Source organism: Oryzias melastigma, linkage group LG12 (assembly GCF_002922805.2).
Source record: "Oryzias melastigma strain HK-1 linkage group LG12, ASM292280v2, whole genome shotgun sequence".
Taxonomy (NCBI): Eukaryota; Metazoa; Chordata; class Actinopteri; order Beloniformes; family Adrianichthyidae; genus Oryzias; species Oryzias melastigma.
In genome coordinates this window covers 25,739,508-25,755,167 of record NC_050523.1, presented here as the reverse complement: position 1 = coordinate 25,755,167, position 15,660 = coordinate 25,739,508, and the positions used below count along the sequence as shown (strand labels likewise).

Sequence of the window (15,660 nt, the reverse complement as noted above, 5' to 3'; positions counted from 1 at the left end):
GTAGTTTTGGTTAGACAGTCATAATCAGGAGCTGCTGACTCTGATGGTCGACATGGCTGGATCAGCACTCTCCATGAATTATTTTATGTTTGTCCAAAGAGCCACCATGGAGAGATAAAAGAGACACACTAGAACCAAACTTTATCCTCCAAGACGACAACACTAGAGCGGGGAGGGAGTCCTAACCTTAAGCCCACTCACGACATTTGAGATCAGTTTGGGAGGGCTTCATGCTAGACGGACCAGCACAAACACACCGGTTGACTTGTGACAAAGGCCGGTGGAAAATGGGATTCCAGCTCACAGCAGTGTGTAACCAGGCTGCTGCCGCTGGTTGCTGTTGTGTAAACTTTTCTACTCTCTGCTGGGACTTTTTGTTAAATGAACACATTTAGTTGCAGGTATGTCCTTTTCTTCACGCCTCATCCTGAATCCACTCGATGTGAGTGAGTTGAACAAAGATGCCTGGCTTGGGTAGAACAGCTCAGACAGCTTTTTCCATAACCGATATACCAACTGATCATTCACCAAATACATGTTTCTTACAAAATGTCACACACACGTGTGTATAGTTAGTGGACTAAAAAGAATCTGAATGCAGAATAGTGTTGTGTGTTTGTGTTTAGGTGGGGAGGGGGTTTTCCTGGAATTCTGCAGTGTGATTTTCAGCACTTGTTTCGATTGTTTCCCAGCTCTTCCTCTGTCGTATTGGACTCTATCATTTGGCTGAAGCCATCTATTCCCAGTAGAGAATGATGCTCTAGTTCTGAGTCAGTCTGGCTTTACCGGCTGGGTCAGCGAGCAGGAATGAATCCACCAGACGCACTTTGAAGGGAGGGTGTGTGCTAACACAGCTTCTGTCTGCCAAACATATAATTATTTTATCTCTCTTTTACAGTTTTAAGTTTTTTTTCCTATATGCTTAAAAAAGAATTGAACACACTTTTGTTATGACTCACACTCTTGTTTTGGTCTCTCCTTTAGTGTTTTTATTTAATCGTTTATTTTGATTTTAGTTGCACTGGCTGGTTTGTTTTCATCTATATCTAATTATATAACTTGATTTTTTTCCTTCACATGTGCTTCTAAATTGTCACATTTCGATTGTGTATGGGTACAAATGATGGATACATTTTCTGTTTAGCTTAAATTGCTAAAGTATTGCTGTACTTGAAGAGAACATCATAGGTTGTGTTCACATTAAATGTAAATACTTTTGTCTGCCTGTGAACATACGTGTGTAAAATGTCTTTAATCTGAACAAAGATCGGATTAAAACATTTGAATATATGTACCAGTAGTTTAATATTAATTTAATGTTCACAACTTGTACTCCTCATGTTTGTTGACTGTTTTTGTGAAATATGAACACATATAATAATTCAAAACTTTAGTTTCATGATTTGATTGTAACTTTATAAGTATTGTATATTTTCCTGAAAAAACAAGTTAGAAATGTCTTTTTCTTTAGAGACATGCCTGTGTTGTTGAACTTTTCTGTTGTTCTGCTGCTTTTTCTGCTTGTCTGTGATCTTTATCACTTCTTCCTCCTTTTCTCCTTTCTTTTCTCCTTCACTTCTTTTATGTTTCCTATCTGCTCATCTCATCTGTCGTTGTCTTTTTGTTTTTGTGCCTGCCTCTCTCATCTCCCTCTAACCACATCTTTCCATGCCCCCCCTCCCTGCCTGCTCTGCATCTCCTCTCCCTGGAACTTAGCAGAGCCCCCTCCCAGCCAGAATGTATCTGCCCTCACGACTCCTCGTCCTTCCTCTCCTTCTGGCACCCCTTTGACTTATTCCTCCTCCTCTGATCCCCCACCAGTGTCCCCAAGCCCAGGCGCTGCCCTCCCCTCTGCCCCCCGCGACCTGGTCCCTGTCCTAGTGTCCAGCCGATTCGTCCGACTGAGCTGGAGACCACCAGAGGAGACCGGGGGAGGGGTCCAGACCTATGGCATTTATTATTCCCAGGATGGAGTTGAGAGGTAAAGCAATAATCCACAGCCTGTTTCCATCCTGCAGCTGTGTTTACAGCTTCTGTTACATTTGTTTAAGTGATCTCTTTAAATTTCCTTTGGAAAAATGGTATTAAATGTTTTTTCCCAAACATCAAAGGTTTGAGAAAAAAATATTCTGGATTTCACAAACACACCAGTGGATTGAGTAGAGGTCGCTGCGGAGTGGATGCTGAGCTTTATCTTGTGGTGATGAACTGTTCCAGGTGAAAGATGTTGAGAAGAAACTCAGTTATGATGAAGATAAACTCACATGTTATCATTAATGACATTTAAAAGTCATTTGTCTCTTTACATCAGTGATGCCCAAACCTTTCAGGTCCAGTTTAAATTAGACAACACTTAAGTTTTAAACTTCCAGTTTATGAAAATATATTTTAAAAATAAAATTCTACTATAAGACATTTTGTTTCATATTTGTAAATATATTTATGCAGATGATGAAGATTCAATGAATCAATGTTGTTATAATTTAAAAATTGTTTCTGATTTGAAAAAAATCTATACAAAAACATCTCATGATTTTTTTCCCCTTATAACGTCATTTTAACACTCCGGATTTTGGTTATCTTTCAGGGCAAAAAGATCATATTTAGTCTTTACATGTTGTTGTTTTTCACCTTTTCCCTTTTGCAAGTTTCCACAAATCAGCAATTTAATTTGATTGAATGTTCTTTCTCTGTCAAATGTTTGCGATGAAGATTTTACTTTAACGTCAAAGTGAAGGTCATGCAGCTAGCTGCTCTAGGTCATGTGACCAAGATGGATGTTGTGAACCGAATCTGGAAGTTTTTAAAACATAAAACTTCCTTCAGGATCAGAAAATAAACTAAACAGAAATAATCTAAGTTAGCTTATTTATTTATTGATTGATTTTAGTCTGCGGCTCGTTACCAAGTGACCCATGGACCGGTCCGAGGGTTGGGGACCACAGTTTTACATGAAGACTTCATAAATCCCTAACGTGGAAGAAAAACAGATATTCCTCATCTGGTAACTGTCAATGTCTATGTAAAAATTTGACATAAATCTGAGAAGTTACCGATCAGAAAGTGAATGTTTTTCAGCCTCGGAAAACTGCTTTGGTTGCTAAAAAAGTGAAACAAATGCATGCAGTGACCTAGAATCAAAAGCCTTTCACTGTTAAATGAGTAAAGAGTTGTTGGACGCTTTGGAGAGTTGTATAAAGCTACACACAAACATTAAGTCAAACAACAACAGTTTCTTCATCAAAGCTCTGCTTCACACAGCAGCTGTGAAGACAGTGAATAAAAAGGCGAGTCGTCTGCCAGTGTTAAACGCTGAGCGCTTAAAGTCGGATCTCCACAGGCTTTCAAGCTCTGTTACCTCGGGGACAACATGGCTCTGCAGAGATTTAGGGCTTCAGCTTCCTGGAAAAAAGAGTCAATGAAGTTTTGTCTTAAAATGATAAAAGAAGGAGTTTCTGTCAGTATTAATGATTTAGAGAAAGAGCAGAGGCAGAGGTTTTGTCACTTCTAATGGCTCAAAGAAACATCCAGTGATTGCTTTTGGCAGTGCTGGTAACTTTCAGAAAATAGGAAAAGAGCCACACCAAGGGAAACACTAAAAAGGACAACTGAAGATGAAGCAAAGGGGAGGAGGAGGGCTTTTGTCTCAGATGTAATAATGTCATGGACATACTCTGACAGTAAAACAGGAAATCTGATGACCAAGAGTTCAGGAGAGATACAGTTAAAACTAAAGAACAAAAACATTTATTTTAATTGTCACTGACTCAATAAATGTATCACCTTGGTGGGATTTTCATATTTATAAGTTAAAATCCCAACCCCCTATCCCCACAAAAAAAAGAACAACAACAACAACAAAAAAACAGTTTCTTTAAAAAAACGCTCTCCATCAGTAATTGTCCAGATGCAGCTGTCAGTGAAAGGATTTTAAACTGCATGCTAAAACTGATCAGTAATTTCCATGTAGTTGAACTCAGTAACTGTAAATCAAGGTGTCTCCTTTTATTTCTTATAAATCTTGTTTTTTATCCATAAGGGATTTGTCGTTTAGAGATGGAAAACCAAAGAAGAGGTTCATGGATGTAGTGATGGGGGACATGAAGGTGGTTGTTGTGAGTGAGGATTAGATGTTGGAGATGATTAGTCCCTAAAGGGAGCAGCTGAAAGACAAAGAGGTCTATTAGAGAAAACTGCCTTGTCAAACTTCATCATAAAACTCTTTTAAATTTAAATTACTTTATTTAGGATTTTTACTGTAAATATTTTTTTGCCTTGAAGCTTTTTTTTCCAAGCCTGTTTATCCATCCATCCATCCATCCATCCATCCATCCATCCATCCACTTATCCATCCATCCATCCTTCTTTTCATCCATCCATCCATCCTAGAAAAATAAAAGCAAACTGACTGAAAATGATGCAGCTTAAAAAATAAATCAGTGATAGAGATCATCCCTACAGCGTCCCAGACTTTTCTTTAAAATGTGAAAACACAAAAGGAAAATAAAAAAAAATGATATTTTTGTCAGAAAACAATAAAAAACACATTTTAGACTGTAGAATGCCTCAAGCAATAAGACTGTTACAATTAAACATTTACTCATCCTCTTTATGGCCTTATCATTCTCTTTATAACCATGCACTGTTACTCTTCTGCTGCAGAAGAAAACTTAAAGATTCAGTCATATTATCCATAACTGCTCTTCTTGCCAAGTTTCTTCTATTTTTTTTCTTTTTAACTACCTACATTTTGCCACAGATATTTAGAGATTCACTGCAGGCCATCCAAAAACCAGATCAAACTGTGCTGCAGAGGACTCTTGCTTCAGAGATGCTTTCAGTAAACAACACACGGCGTCCCTGATCAGTGCAGGTCTCTGAATCCAGACTGAAGCTGCTTTACACTCAGGTTTGAATGGATGAAACAGGATCGTCAGCATAATTACAGACGATGAAATCAATGTTAGTGTTACTTTTCCTGTTATAATGCAATATTGTTTAATTGCAATTACTGCAAGCCAAAAAAAATGCTCAATAGATAATAATAATAGGAAGATAACATCAGGCTATTAGTAACAATAAAATCAAATGATCTGAGGGCCGTATAGAATTACCCGGAGGGCCAGATCCGGCCCCTGGGCCTCGACTTTGACACATGTATTCTAAAGTTTGAGCTGTAACCTGATTGTAGCATTTCAAGTGTAGCAAAACATCAGCGGTTGTGTCAGTGTTACAGATGTAATATGTGTGTCATTCATACCTTTAAATAATAAGGGCTGGAGTGTGAAATCGGTGTTGCTTTCCATTTAGAGACCCTGGGTGGCCAGCTGGAAAATAGAGGAGGAACTCCGCCCTCCTGGGTGGCCAAGAATCTCTATGAAAAACAATCAGACTTTGCCAGCAGGAACTCTTTGACACCAGAGGGGGACTTCATAGTGGAGTGGAAGTGCATAAAGCCTTCATCACAGAGATGAATGAACAATTCAAAGTTCAATAGTGCAAGAAAAAAACGTAGTTGTAACCTAGAGAGATAAAGTGAGAAGTGTCAAAGTCATCCTTCATCGGAGCCTTAAACCCCATCAGAGGAGGATGTGCTGAAGGCCACGTTCTTTTTAGGGTTAGGGTCCAATGTTCCCTCAGAGCAAAGTGTCACTTCCAGTCAACGTCAACAACTGTGCCTTCAAGAAGCAGCACTATGAGAACAGTCAGCGCAGCTGCAGGGGATGAAGCTGGGAAAGAGTCTTCCAAAACTACTGAGGAAGATAGACGACTCATTTGGTAGAAAATTCACTCTGGAGGGCTGCACGGTGGCGCAAGTGGTTAGCGCTCTTGCCTCACAGCGAGAAGGCCCCGGTTCGACTCCCGGCTGGGACCTTTCTGTGTGGAGTTTGCATGTTCTCCCCGTGCATGCGTGGGTTTTCACCGGGGACTCCGGCTTCCTCCTACCGTCCAAAAACATGATTCATAGGTTAATTGGTGACTCTAAATTGCCCCTAGGTGTGAATGTGAGAGTGAATGTGTGAGTGATTGAGGCCCTGTGACAGACTGGCGACCTGTCCAGGGTGTACCCCGCCTTCGCCCTTCAGTAGCCGGGATAGGCTCCGGCACCCCCGCGACCCCGAAAGGGAAGAAGCGGTCAAGAAGATGGATGGATGGATTCACTCTGGAGTATTTTAAAAATCAGGTTTGAAACTAATTTCAAAATCTATGAAGACAATCCCTACCAGCTGTCCAGTTCAACCGTCTTTTCATGGACAATCATCAGTGAATTCTGAGTTTCTGCAGATTAGCTGCAAACCAGAAGTGACAAAAAAATTAAGTTGCACTAAAGAATTTACGTTTTCTGTTGAGAAAAATGTTGGCCTGGCTTTGGGTAAACAAACCTGTGCCAGCGTCCTAATCTGGATCCAACTTCAGATTTCTCTGTTTGCTGCTTTTTCTATTTTAATTATATGTTTTGGAAAATAATGAGCAGCTTTCCTTTCTTTTTCCAATCTTTCTTAGTGGAAACCTAAATCTTGGAAAATGTGTTGTCACTAACAGTTTTTTTTTTTTTACTTTTTTTTTTTTTTTTTAAAGTTGTTTTTTTTAATTGCTGTAAATCTTATGACTTTTTGTTTTTGTATGTGTTGATTTGAATAATTATTACTATATGAAAGTTTGTGTTTCCCTTTTTAAGATGATGTGGTTTAATACTTTGTTTTAGTTTTTCTCAAAATAAACGAGTTAGAGTTTTTTATGACAGCCTGGAAAGTTCTCTAACCACACAGTTAAAAAAATAGAGATAGCATGGTTCACACTTCCATCACATCCTTCTCTGAAAGCGTGTCTGTGCAGTGGATGCTGTAGTGGAAACATGGTAATTTTTGCAGCTGAGCTTGTCTCGTCTGTGATCTGGTGATTAGTTATGAACTGGGAGGTTGAAGAGGTGCTCTGATCTGTGGATTAGCTTCAGGCTCAGAGGGATTACACAGATTACAGCTGATTACAGCTCCAACTGTCTGCGCTGTAGGAACACAAAGAGCCTTTATGAATTAGAGGGGATTTAAAGTCTCGCTTTGAAATGCAACTTTTTCACAGCTGACTCATGTTTGCTTTGTTGTTGCAGGGAGCGGTCAGTGAACGTTTCAGAACCGGAGTCTCTGGAGCTGACAGTTTCCAACCTGAAACCCGAGGAGAGCTACACCTTCAGAGTGGTTGCCTACAATGACATCGGGCCGGGAGAGAGTTCAGCCGCCCTTAAAATCACCACCAAACCTGACCGTGAGACACACTCACAGCCAACACAAGAACCAGCACAACACAATTTAAGATTATCAGTCTCATTCACAATCGTCTACAACAGAAGTGTCAAACTCAATCGCACAAGAGCCCAAAATCCAAAACACTGCCTTAGGTCACAGGTCGAACAGGATAAACATTTATTGAACACTCTAAAACTACATTTTCAAAAACTTTAAAACCCTAAATTGTTAACATAATTATAAACTAGATATACAGCATTACCTGCAATAATGCTAGTGTGGATGTGTTAAGCTGAATTTGTCCGCTGAAGAGGCTAGTGGTGATAGTTGAAGATGCTACAATGGATAGCCAGCTAAAATATTATTAGCATGTAGCTGAGAAAATAGCTAAACTCCAAAATAGCCTAAAAAATCTTAGTAAATGCCAAAATAGTTTAAAAAAAATCTAGCAGAATGAAAACTTATACAACTTTTAAACCGTAACTTTTTAACATAATTATGAATAATAAAAATCAGGAATATTATTCCAAAATAAATCAACTTAAACCTTAAATAACTTTCAACATTTTACTCTCCATAAAAATATATGTTGTCAAAATTATACAAGTTAGAAATGAGCTCAAGATAACATCGGTTTATTAATAACAATAAAATAAAATGATCTGGAGGGCCGGATCCGGCCCCCGGGCCTTGACTTTGATACATGTGGTCTACAAAAACACTTTGTAACAAGTTTTTTTATTTATTTTTTTATCTAATACAAATTCTTTCATGACTTTTATTACAATTTCATGCCTAATAGAATGATGGAGTGAAAAAAAGTAACTGAGACTCATCAGTTCAGATGCTTCCTAGACCGAAATGTTTTCTTTGATTATACAACATGAATTTCTGACAGATAAAAGTTAGTCTTGTTCATAAAATATTGCAGTTTGGCTTCTTTGTTGGACTAAATTAATTATCTGCTTTGAACATTCAGCACACACATTATTAACTCATTGGTTAGAGTAGATGGTGATTCTGATGATCAGAAACAGTTTTACATTTTGTATTTTAAGAAGCATACAAGGAAGATTTCAAGTATAGCATTGCTCATTTTCCACGTGTGTAATCTTGGTCTTTCATGATACGTGTGTACATATTTAATACGTACCTCATTCATCAATGTGCGCAGATGTCCGTCAAATGCTAAATGGCGTATACTTGTATTTCGCTTGCTACCTTCCTTCAAAGACCCAAAGCGCTTCACAGTCACAGACCCATTCACCCATTCACACACACATTCACACACTGGTGGTGGCTCCGCTGCCGAACACTGGCGCCAACCTCCCATCAGAGGAAATTTGGGGTTCAGTGTCTGGCCCAAGGACACTTCGACACATGGCAGGAATTGAACCCCCAATCCTTCGATCAGGAGTCGTCCGCCCAAGGCCGTCAAGGATCCCTGAAGTACAATCAAGTATGAATAAACCACGAAAAAGATCAGTTAAACCCATGCTTCACTGAACCTCTTCACTCTGACAATCAGCACTATGGACAGCAGCCAGCACAGGTCCTCATGATGCTTTGTTTTAATGAAACCGTGGGATTCCTCTGGCTCGTACCAGTTCTAGTCAGTGGCGAGACATGGAACCCCGGCGGAAACAGCAGCTGAGGATATCCGTGAGAAGGACCTGGTGTCCGTCCAGAGTTGCATTCTCTCCCGACCCGCACTCTGTTCAGCGCCGGACACAACCCCCCGCCGAGCCGGGGAAACATGCAGGAACCCTGTTTGGTTCTCACATTCAGCACATACAATTGCACATAAATGGGATATGAGTTGCATATGAACTATGTAGGAACGACACATAAACGGCATCATTCTCAACTGTCAGAAAATCTTAAAAAAGCTCAAAACCAAATTCACATAAAAACATATCAGCCGAGACCCTCAACAGACATCTGCGCTCATCGAGGAACAAGGAACTCAAGAAAAACTTACGAATGATGTATGTCACACAGGTATCACAAAGGATAGAAATACACATGAACAGCGCAATAATCACACAGTTTCTTCATGATTCGCGTATTATGTGACGAGTGTGTAAATCGGACGACCTTTCACCACCCAGTGTCCAGGGCTGCACAGAATGTGGGACGCAAGAGTATGACCCCGGGCTCACACCGCTAGCGTTACAGCTCCGATGTGAGCGCCGCAGTCTTTACGTAACTTTAAAAGTGCGAGATGAAATCCCACTGCAGGCGTTCACGTCCTGCATCAGCAGTCAGGCTTCTGCGGCGCTGTGAGTCCATTTCGTTTGGTTCAAATTTCACCAGACGACGCGGCTGAACTGCAGCAAATAAAGGGGGGATTTGCGTGAACATCTGTGAGTTTGGAGTTTTGTGAGGTCGGCAGCAGAGTCTGTGTCTGCAGCCATCCTGTAGCTAATATGAGCCATCGGCTGTAGCTAGACCGCTCCACACCTGAGCTGTAACGGTAGCCGTTTGAGCCCGGGGTCAGACTCTGAACACACACCGGCTCCTTCTCACGGATCTCCCCTGCAGGAGCTTCCACCGGGGTCCAGGTACCCCCCTGACGGGCTGGGTTGGCTGGTGCCTAGCAGCTGACTTAGAACTAGTGTGGGCCAGAGGAATCCCACTGTTTAATTAAAAAAGAGCATCACAAAAGGCCTGCTGGCGCTGTCCATGGTGCTGATGCAGTGTGATTTCTGCCCAAAGTGAAAAAAATCAATGACACTTGGGCTTATCTGATCTGAGCGTGGTTTATTCATACGTCTTCCGTGGTTTTGATGTAGTTAAATAGTGATACATCTGTGAAAATTTCATATATAAAGACAACAACTTTTACCACGTATGACCATTGTTTTTATTTGGAACATGTGAAAAATGTAGGTAGCAGCAGTGTGATACGGCCTTAAGGTAGTTACACTAGAACTCTGAGTCTGACTGAAAAATTCGCCGATCTAGAAACAGGATGGTTCATTAATTTTCAATCTATCACTGATGAGGTTGAGTAGTCTGGTTCAGCTCAGTTTCATTAAGACTACATTTACATGAAACTAACTAGAATGTTTTCCTGATCATGTTTAGCAGCAAAACAATCACTGGTTACTTGAAATTATATTTGTATGCTTGTTCTACAAATCCCTCCTCTCATTTATGTACTAACTAGTTTCATCATTTTAAAAACATTCTGCTTTGTGAGTTTACAAAGCAGTAAACTCAACCAGTCACAGACTAAAGTCTAAAATTAGACTTCAGGATTTATATAGGATATATATTTATATGTTTCAAAGACGAGAGTTCTACTACAACCTAAATGTGGTTGAGCAGCAGTTACCCTTGTGTGGTGAAAAATACTTTATTCAATCAAAGCTCGTACACTTTAGTTTCAGAAATATAAAGTAGGATAAGAGTAACAGTTTGATTAAACTTGAACACATCAGGGAAGTTTGTGACCCTGATCCATATAGACTGAGAACAGCAGAACCTAAAGCATAATAAGATCTGGTTTTGTTTGTGAAGGTCAAGAATAAACTACAAACTGTGTGAGACAGTTCCAGTGTGTTTGACTTTTAACTGCAAACAAACAAAACTCTGATTAATCCCATAACCTTACCACAGCTACTTTAGCCTTCTGTAACTACATGGAGTCACTCAGCAACAGTTTAAGGTTGTTTTCTCTTCTTTCACATGCTGGGTTTTAATGACATAAACTTTATGTCTAAATACTGGCAGAGCTTTTCATTTGGGCATAAAACAATCAGTATGAAATAACATCATCTGAAGAAATAGGCTGGTGTTAAAATAAAACATTCAAACTCTGCAGGTTTTTATGAGCTAAATGAAACAGAGATCGACACAGTGGAGTTTTGAACATACAGCTGTGCTCATCAGTTTACATACCCTGGAAGAAAGTATTAAGTTTAGGCTATTTTTCAGAGAATATGAATGACAACACAATTGTTTTCAAAAACTCAGAGACCTTTAGTACACACAGTGATTCCAGGTAAACCAGTCCCAGGTGAGGATGGTTCCCTTACGCTGTCAATCAAACCCTTCTGTATCAGCTTGTGTTCACGTTTTCAGAACAAAGTCATGAGTGAGTGTAAACTTTTGAACAGGGTCATTTGGGAAGTTTCTGATGTCATTATGATGTAAAAATAATTTTTGACTCTAAATGTCATCCAACCACTAACTATGAGTAGAAAAAACTTTTTTGTGTGTTGTCATTCATATTTTTTATGAAAAAAAAATGACCAAGAAATCACAACTTCTTCCAGGATGTATAAACTTATGAGAACAGCTGTAGTGTGTCATAAAACTCCATAAAACACTTCATTATATCTAATTTGGACAGATGTTCTGCAGAATACAGAATATTTACTTTTTAAATTCAGATTTATTGTGCCTGCTCACAGCAGTTATTTCACACACACACATATCAACTGGTGCATACATATCACTCCACACACACATCCCCACACTATAGCGATAGCCACCAGCTGCCTGACTCCAGCCTTCGAATGGGTAGCTCCATAGAGCAGAAGCTTTACTCCATAGATTATGTCTTAACATGCTGAAGTTCTCCATTTGAAACTGCAGAAACAGAAACTAGCACTGTGATTGTCTCATTCTCTATGAACATTAAAAAACAACTTATTAAACCCTTTAAGGTCTATTGAGGTCTTGGGTCTTCAAATTAGATGATTTATTTTCTTCATTTAATTATCAGTGAAAGATCATAATGCTTGCATCAGTATTGTAGCATAATGAATCATGATTTTCTTTTTTTTAATTCAGCATCATGATTTATGAGTGTTTAGGAGTCTCATAACTGTATGTCTTTCTACAGTTGAGGTCCCCAGCAGGGTGGAGTCTCTTCGAGCTTTGGCCCTTTCTCCAACATCCATCCAGGTGAGCTGGGAGCCCCCCAGCCACCCAAACGGCCCCATTCTAGGCTACAGACTGCTCTGGACAGAGAGCCCATCTGGCAAAGAGCAGGTGAGCATTGCAGATGCTGTAAGTCTGTCATTAAGGCATGTGGAGGTTGTCATAAATCTCTGTCCATAGTCATGTCTCTGCTGTAATGATGTGGAATCACCGTTGTGCTGCTGTGTCTAGAGTGTGGAGGTGGGTGGGCTCACCTACAAGATGGATGGACTCAACAGGTTCATGGAATATACTGTTCGTGTTTTGGCCATCAATCGCTATGGACCAGGAGTCGCGTCTGAGGCCATCAGCGTCACCACCCACTCAGACGGTGAGCTTCACCTCAACTCCAGTTAGAGCCACAGAATCCACTTCATGGTGGTGCAGAACCACAACCCTTTGCTTGTTCTTTAATTTAGCATTTGAATGAACAACCAGGGGCTTTTTGGGCTTTTAGTTTGGCCGAATTGAAACATTCAAAGTTGAAATAATGTTCAGTTTACTTTACAGTTTCCCTGCATCTAAAACAAGCATTCAATACTACCACTCTGCAACAATTTCAAGAAATACTTTCATTTATATACAAGAGTTTGTGTAGTTTGGTGCAAAAACTTTTGAGTGAAAAACTGGAATACACTTTTGTTTTATCTTAACTTGACTGTTTTGAGAAGCAGAGATTGTGGCCTCTTGAGTATAATTTGTTCAGCACACTGTAAACGGAGGCCTGAATAACACGAGCTTTCATATTGTACAGTTCCAACCCCAGAACAGCTTGAAAAAAAAAAGCACTGTGCTTTCCACCACTAAAGTGTGTACGTTGCTCTGGAATAGTCACAATAATTCAAATCTATTTAAAGGTGCTTTTAATTTAAATGCACATTCTCACAGTCTTAATGTAATTTCAACCACATTATTAAGCTGGATCATACCCAGGAGGTTAGTTTAGAGCTGAACACTTTGTTTAATTGTTCAAGAGAGTCTTTAATTGGCATCGTTCAGCTTTAGACCCTCGCTGGTCATGTGCTTATCACTCCATCAGTCTTTAAGTCAGAGATTTCAGTTATTAAAAAGTGCTCATCTAACAAACTTTAACTGTTAACTAGATATATTGCATTACGTGCGATAATGAAAGCTGTAAGCTAAATGTGGTAACTTAAGACGGCAGAGCAGTTAGCTGAAAATGCTGAAGCTAAAAGCTTGCTGAAATATTAGCCAAACTTCAAATTAGCCCAAAAAACTGGACACATGTCTAAATGAGCCAAAAACAGCAGCTAGCATGTTTTTAAAATAAAAGCTAAATGTCAAAATAATCCAAAAGCCCAATGGTTGCTGAACATTTTAAAGTGTGAACGGTGTCTTTAGCTGAATGTAAGCAGAATATGAGGCATATTTTGCTCAATATTTCAAAAACTATAAAGTTTATGAATACCAAAAGTACAAGCAGTAATGTCCTGAACGAGGTGAAGGTTTTGATACCAAGATTGCTGAAGTCTCTGAAAGTGTGAATGAGTTTTTACCTGCCAAAAAATGTATGAGAAGGAGCAGGAGAATCACTGTAACACAGTTTTTATTACAGAGAAGCTGGTGTCCACATTCTCTGTAAAAAAACATGTTTGTGCATTAGCTTTAAAACAGGTGAGATGTATAATGTGTCACAGTAATCTATCATAGAACAACATTGATACCATATTTTTAGCAGTGCCGTATAGACTGAAAATAATGCTAAGACAACACAGATGAATGACTCCAAATGCAACCTGCAGTCTAACACACTCCCAGGGAGGAACACTCACTGAGATCAGGCTGGAGACTTGCAGGACCAGGTCCTCCTCCTCACCTGTTACCTGTGCATGTCTGTGTGTTTGAGAGAGAACATGGAGCACCAAGTAACAGCAGGACACTCTTTAGCTCTTCTCATAGACGCGCCTGCTGTCAGGAATTTCATTAGGAAACGTGGGGGTCCTTAATTAACCCAGGGGAGGCGGAGCTGCTTCATTTTAGCCTCTCAGCCTGACACGTTAATGGAGTCTGTGCACAGCTGCCCTCTCTTTCCCTCCAGTTTCTCTCTCTGTCTCCTCTCTGACACCTTCACTCAGTGACTTTCTGACACAATACAGCCCTAACTACTGACCGCAGCTCTGCATGGAGCCCAGACCCTCCGGACTCACCAGAAGTCATCACAAGAGGATTCTATGAAGACAAACGTTTGTCATTCAATAGATTATGAGAGCATTGGGATCTGAATGTGGATTAATAATTGGGAAAACTCATAAAAGCCGAGCAAATGTAACCCCCTACCCTTTTATTGGGCTGACAGACGGCAGCTAGTGCTGCACTCTGAACAGCTGTCTCGTCTACATCATTTCTATGCAAGATGTTTAAGGAAATAAGAATTAAAGTAGACCTTCAATGTCTACAAAAATCTGAGTTCTGAAGCTGATGGAGATTTCCCTGAATGTCTTGTGTTTAGATGCGGTTTTTGTTGATTGCACCTCCCTCTAGTGGGAATGAATAAAACCATTGTTGAATCTAGATGAATCATTCCTGATAAAAACACTTATCTTTTTAAAAAGCTGACTTTCACACAGTCGACAGAGAACAGGAAATGGGTTCTAAAGCTCTGTTAGATTAACACGTCTGACAGAATGAGTCTTTCTTTTCTTTCTGTCTGGTAAATGTCAAGTATCATGCCTTCTTCAAAAGACACTTAACCTTTTTCATGCTTTTCTCTGTGTCTGTAGATGTGACAACCGTAGAACTGTTTATTAGAGTCTACATCATGTTAAGTTGAATCACTTTCTCGGCGTGAAACACAGAGCCCTTTTCTTCTGTTTCTAAAATGTTAAACACGTTCAATAGTTTGCTCAGCAGATCTCTGAACAGATCTGAGTTATCCCACATCACTTACATTTTCTGATGAATGAAACAGTTGGGAACAGATTTAGTTGTGTTTGATATATTATAGTCTTGTTCCCAATTCATCCAACAAAATAGCACAAATGTGTGACTGACATGCGCTCAGGAGGCACTTTTGTTCAATCATTATTACGCACTGATATTATTTTTATTTTTTTACCTCAGAGCTCTCTGTGAGACAGGTATGTTTGCAGATTAACACAATATTTAAAGTGCTTTATGTAAAATAAAGTGTTATTAGAAGATGATTAAACCTAAAAAGCACAAAATAACAAAAATTCTTTTAGGAAAAATCAGAATTAATTAAATTACATTATTTTGTCTGTTTTATTGAGCATCTATGACATGATCCTCATCTCTGAAATCCACACAGTTGATCCGTGTGTGTTGATCTTAGTTAAACCTGATCAGAATCAATCCTTTTGATTGAGAGATGGATGGCTTTCCTTTGAATAGATCTTCCTCAGCACTGCTGATGGAGAGGCAGAGAGCGATGCTGTCACCAGTGAACTCCCATAAAACAATGGGATAGTGGGGTGTTTGTCAGGCTGTAATCACCTCATGAAAT

At 39.6% G+C, this 15,660-nt stretch overlaps 1 protein-coding gene across 2 annotated transcripts in view; it reads left to right on the top strand.

The window, feature by feature from the left end:
• Positions 1-15,660, top strand: part of dcc (DCC netrin 1 receptor) — a 309,299-nt gene that overhangs the window by 185,089 nt on the left and 108,550 nt on the right. For both annotated transcript variants that reach the window (XM_036214404.1, XM_036214403.1), the window contains exons 8-11: positions 1,822-1,981; positions 7,109-7,263; positions 12,100-12,248; positions 12,369-12,507. In XM_036214404.1, coding sequence (XP_036070297.1) covers positions 1,822-1,981; positions 7,109-7,263; positions 12,100-12,248; positions 12,369-12,507 — 603 coding nt within the window. The remainder of the gene's footprint in view (positions 1-1,821; positions 1,982-7,108; positions 7,264-12,099; positions 12,249-12,368; positions 12,508-15,660) is intronic.